We start from the raw sequence: 3,297 nt of genomic DNA on the forward strand, positions 1-3,297 counted from the left end.
GGACAGGAAAGAGAAAACAGAAATATTTGTCTTGTAGTTTTGGTATTTTTTTCATTTCCTGGATTTCTCCTCTCTCTAACCTTAGTTTGGTTTGGGATTCCTTTTAATATCAGCTTGACACTACTCCTAGCTAGCAAATTAAGTTTACACCATAATTATCTGGAAAATGCATTTAAGTCTTCTGTGCAGTGAATGAGGGCCTGGTCTTTATATTTATAGTGTCCTTCATTTGTAAGTCAGAGTTCTGGAGTTTGAAATTACTTACCAGATGACTGAGAGGAAATTGATTATTTATAGGGGAAAAGAGCCCTCATTTATTAATTCCTTAATAGGCTAGGATAGGTACTTTTTGCCTTGCATGCATACCTTGAATTTTTGTATTTGTAATATAAAGGATAAAAAACTGACACCAATTTCTTTGTTTTATTTATTTATTTTTTTTTCTGTAAATAAAACCTGTCTTCAGAATATATTTAAGAGAGGAGTTATTTCAATGAAGCTTGTAATTATGTAGAGGTAAGAAATACATTCAGGCAAATTAGGTTGAGGCTATACACTAAATCACTAAATAAACACAGATTCAGTGACTAGACCTGTATGATTGCAAATGTTTGCCTGCTACCATTTAGGTCAGTTACTACTATAGGGCTATGAAGAATAAATTCGTTTCTAGTGAGGAAAGAATCATTTACCAGCATTTATGTTCTACATAGTGAAATCTTTCCTAGTTTACAGCTAAATTCTAAATCTCACTTCTGTTAATTTGCTTCATCAAAAGTAAACTGACATTAGTGTTGCTCTGATGAGTTTTGAATGGACTTGGATATTTCTCTACTCGAACTGCATCCAGGTCTCCATTGCTCAAGAAGGAAGCTGCCCTATATGAGCTGTGATGGAGATACACAAAGAGAGGGTGCTCTCTCAGTCCTTTGACTCTGACATGTGATATTCTTTCTTCCTTGTCATTCCAAAGGGTGACTATTATGTCTCATGCCTTTTTTTTGTTTGTTTTGAGCTAAGCCTACAGTGATGGTAACTTCTATTATTTAATGTTTATGTATATAAAACAAAATACAGTTTTTAAATTCCTTTTGATCCATTGTAGATTTAGATAGAAAGGAACATTATCAATATTGAAATAATAATTACAATCTCAGTAAGCTAGACAAAACTTTCTACGCTTAAGAATTCAAAGAATGAAGTAAATTTGCTTTTGAAAGTTACTATGAACTGATGCTCCTATTAGATTTTGTCCAGTTGTTGTGTCTGTTCTATAACTTTTTAGCCTTGATAATCCTGGATATGTGGCATATTCTTTTGCGATCTCAGCCTATTTATAGTAAGGATAATAATTTCTGCTGATGACTAAATTTGAAGGACATTTAATAATGGCTATAAGATAAAGGCTTTACATTCAAAGTAGATTTTCTCTTACATTCAAGATAGTAATAGGTACAACATTGATATTTACACATTTCAGGGGGTAATTATTTTCTTCCTTATATATCTGGCCCTTTGCCCTTTGTGACTTGGTTTTGCTTCTTCACCGTTCTGGACTGTAATGGTAAGGATTTGTCCCTACTCTGTAGATGGTGTGCTTCACAGTGGCCGCTCCCTCCTTCAGTCTCTGTCACTGTCTAAATCACTGTCTCTGCTCCATCCCTGTAGTAAGTACTCTAATTCCTGAAACAAGATGGCGCTAAACTGCTTGCATGAGCCTGCCCCTCTACCACTACCCCCTCCTTCTGCCCCTAGCCCCAAGTTCAGTGGGAAAGGTGGTTCTCCTTTTTCCATGAGTCACAAAATGCATCTCTGAGCTGTTGCTGCTAAGATTTTTCTAAAGGCATTCATCTCTGTTGAAATGAATTCTTCTTTAAACTCGCCTTCAAGACTTTTCATTTCAGCTTTGCTAAAAGGTAGTTAAAATATCCATTGATTCTGTATGTTGGGGAATTAGTGTTATGAATAAAGGATGAAGCTCTGGTAAGAAGTATCCAAAAAGACACAATTAGTTTTCTGTACTTATTTTTTTCCTATTTATTATCATCATAATCTTGTTTATATTACATTGAATTGCATATAACTTTACAGTGTATTACATTGCTTTTCAAAAGGGAATGCCATGTACGTCAGTCAACACAGAGACATTAAACTCCTTACTTCATCATCCAATATCTTTTCATTGTTTTTCCCGATCATTATTATTATTCCATTTTGAAAATGTTGGCTGCCCCTTGCTGAGGCTAACTTGGTTCAGAAAGGCTTTAAATGTTGTCATGTTTTGCCCTTTTTCCCACCCTCTCCAAACTATGGAAACTGATTAAAGATACCCAGAGTGTTGCCCTACTTATACAAGATGACTCGTTTTCTGACTGGTAGTATGTACAGTGATAAAATATGGTTGAATGTGTACATTTCAGACTAATACATGACTGCTAGTTTGTGTGCCTTCCTTTTCATTTTACTGTTCTGTTTCTTGTAGAACAAAGAGCTTACAGCTTACCGGAGCCACCAAGAGAAAAAAGGTATTTTAACTGTTCCAATTTTTTGGAAGGATCATTTAATCCACCTTTTAAAATGTCAGCACATATTTTTTGTTATCTGTTCAATCATTTGTGGGAGTTTTCTATTTAATGATCCTGCTAAGACTGTTGTTTCCTCTGTAATCTGTACCAGTGTAGACTTGGCCAGCCCCAGATGAGCAGGCCTTAGGACTGTTCTGTTTTGGGTAATTTTCAAAGCCAAACACCTCCAATGTACAAACCAAGAGGAGCAGCTTGAGGACCTGCTTTGGAAAAGCAGCAGGCTTTCTCCAGGTCTGTTCCGCCATAACAAGACATAATGGCAGGTGCCTAAGTGGTCAGTTATACAAAGTGCCTAAATCTCTTGGGACAAGCAGTTGGCGTAATGGCTATGTCACTAGACTCTCACGTAGTAGACCGTGGTTCGAGTCCTGGACCCTGTGACTTAAACTAATGCTGGGCTTGTGTGCGTGCATGCCTGAGATCCCAAGAGGGGAATGGAGGAGAAGGGATTGCGGTGTGGCCATCTCCCCTGGGGGGTGATTTCTCACTTTCTCTCTCTCTGTGTCTTTGTGCAAAGTGCACACCCCCTGTAGCAAAAACCTCTCCAAAAGAAAAACAATGTGCCTAAATCTCCATGCTCTCTCACTATGGATTTCTTCTTCTCTTTCTTTCTCTTTCTTTCTTTCTTTCTTTCTTTCTTTCTTTCTTTCTTTCTTTCTTTCCTTCCTTCCTTCCTTCCTTCCTTCCTTCCTTCCTTCCTTCCTTCCTTCTT

General features: G+C 37.1%; 1 protein-coding gene across 2 annotated transcripts in view; it reads left to right on the plus strand.

The window, feature by feature from the left end:
* The window catches only part of ARHGEF28 (Rho guanine nucleotide exchange factor 28), a gene marked incomplete in the record, with an annotated part of 274,949 nt that overhangs the window by 161,728 nt on the left and 109,924 nt on the right, over nucleotides 1–3,297 (plus strand). For both annotated transcript variants that reach the window (XM_027772037.1, XM_014587964.2), the window contains 1 exon segment: nucleotides 2,483–2,525. In XM_027772037.1, coding sequence (XP_027627838.1) covers nucleotides 2,483–2,525 — 43 coding nt within the window.

Source organism: Tupaia chinensis, unplaced genomic scaffold (genome assembly GCF_000334495.1).
Source record: "Tupaia chinensis unplaced genomic scaffold, TupChi_1.0 Scaffold000250_1, whole genome shotgun sequence".
In the NCBI taxonomy this organism is placed as follows: Eukaryota; Metazoa; Chordata; class Mammalia; order Scandentia; family Tupaiidae; genus Tupaia; species Tupaia belangeri.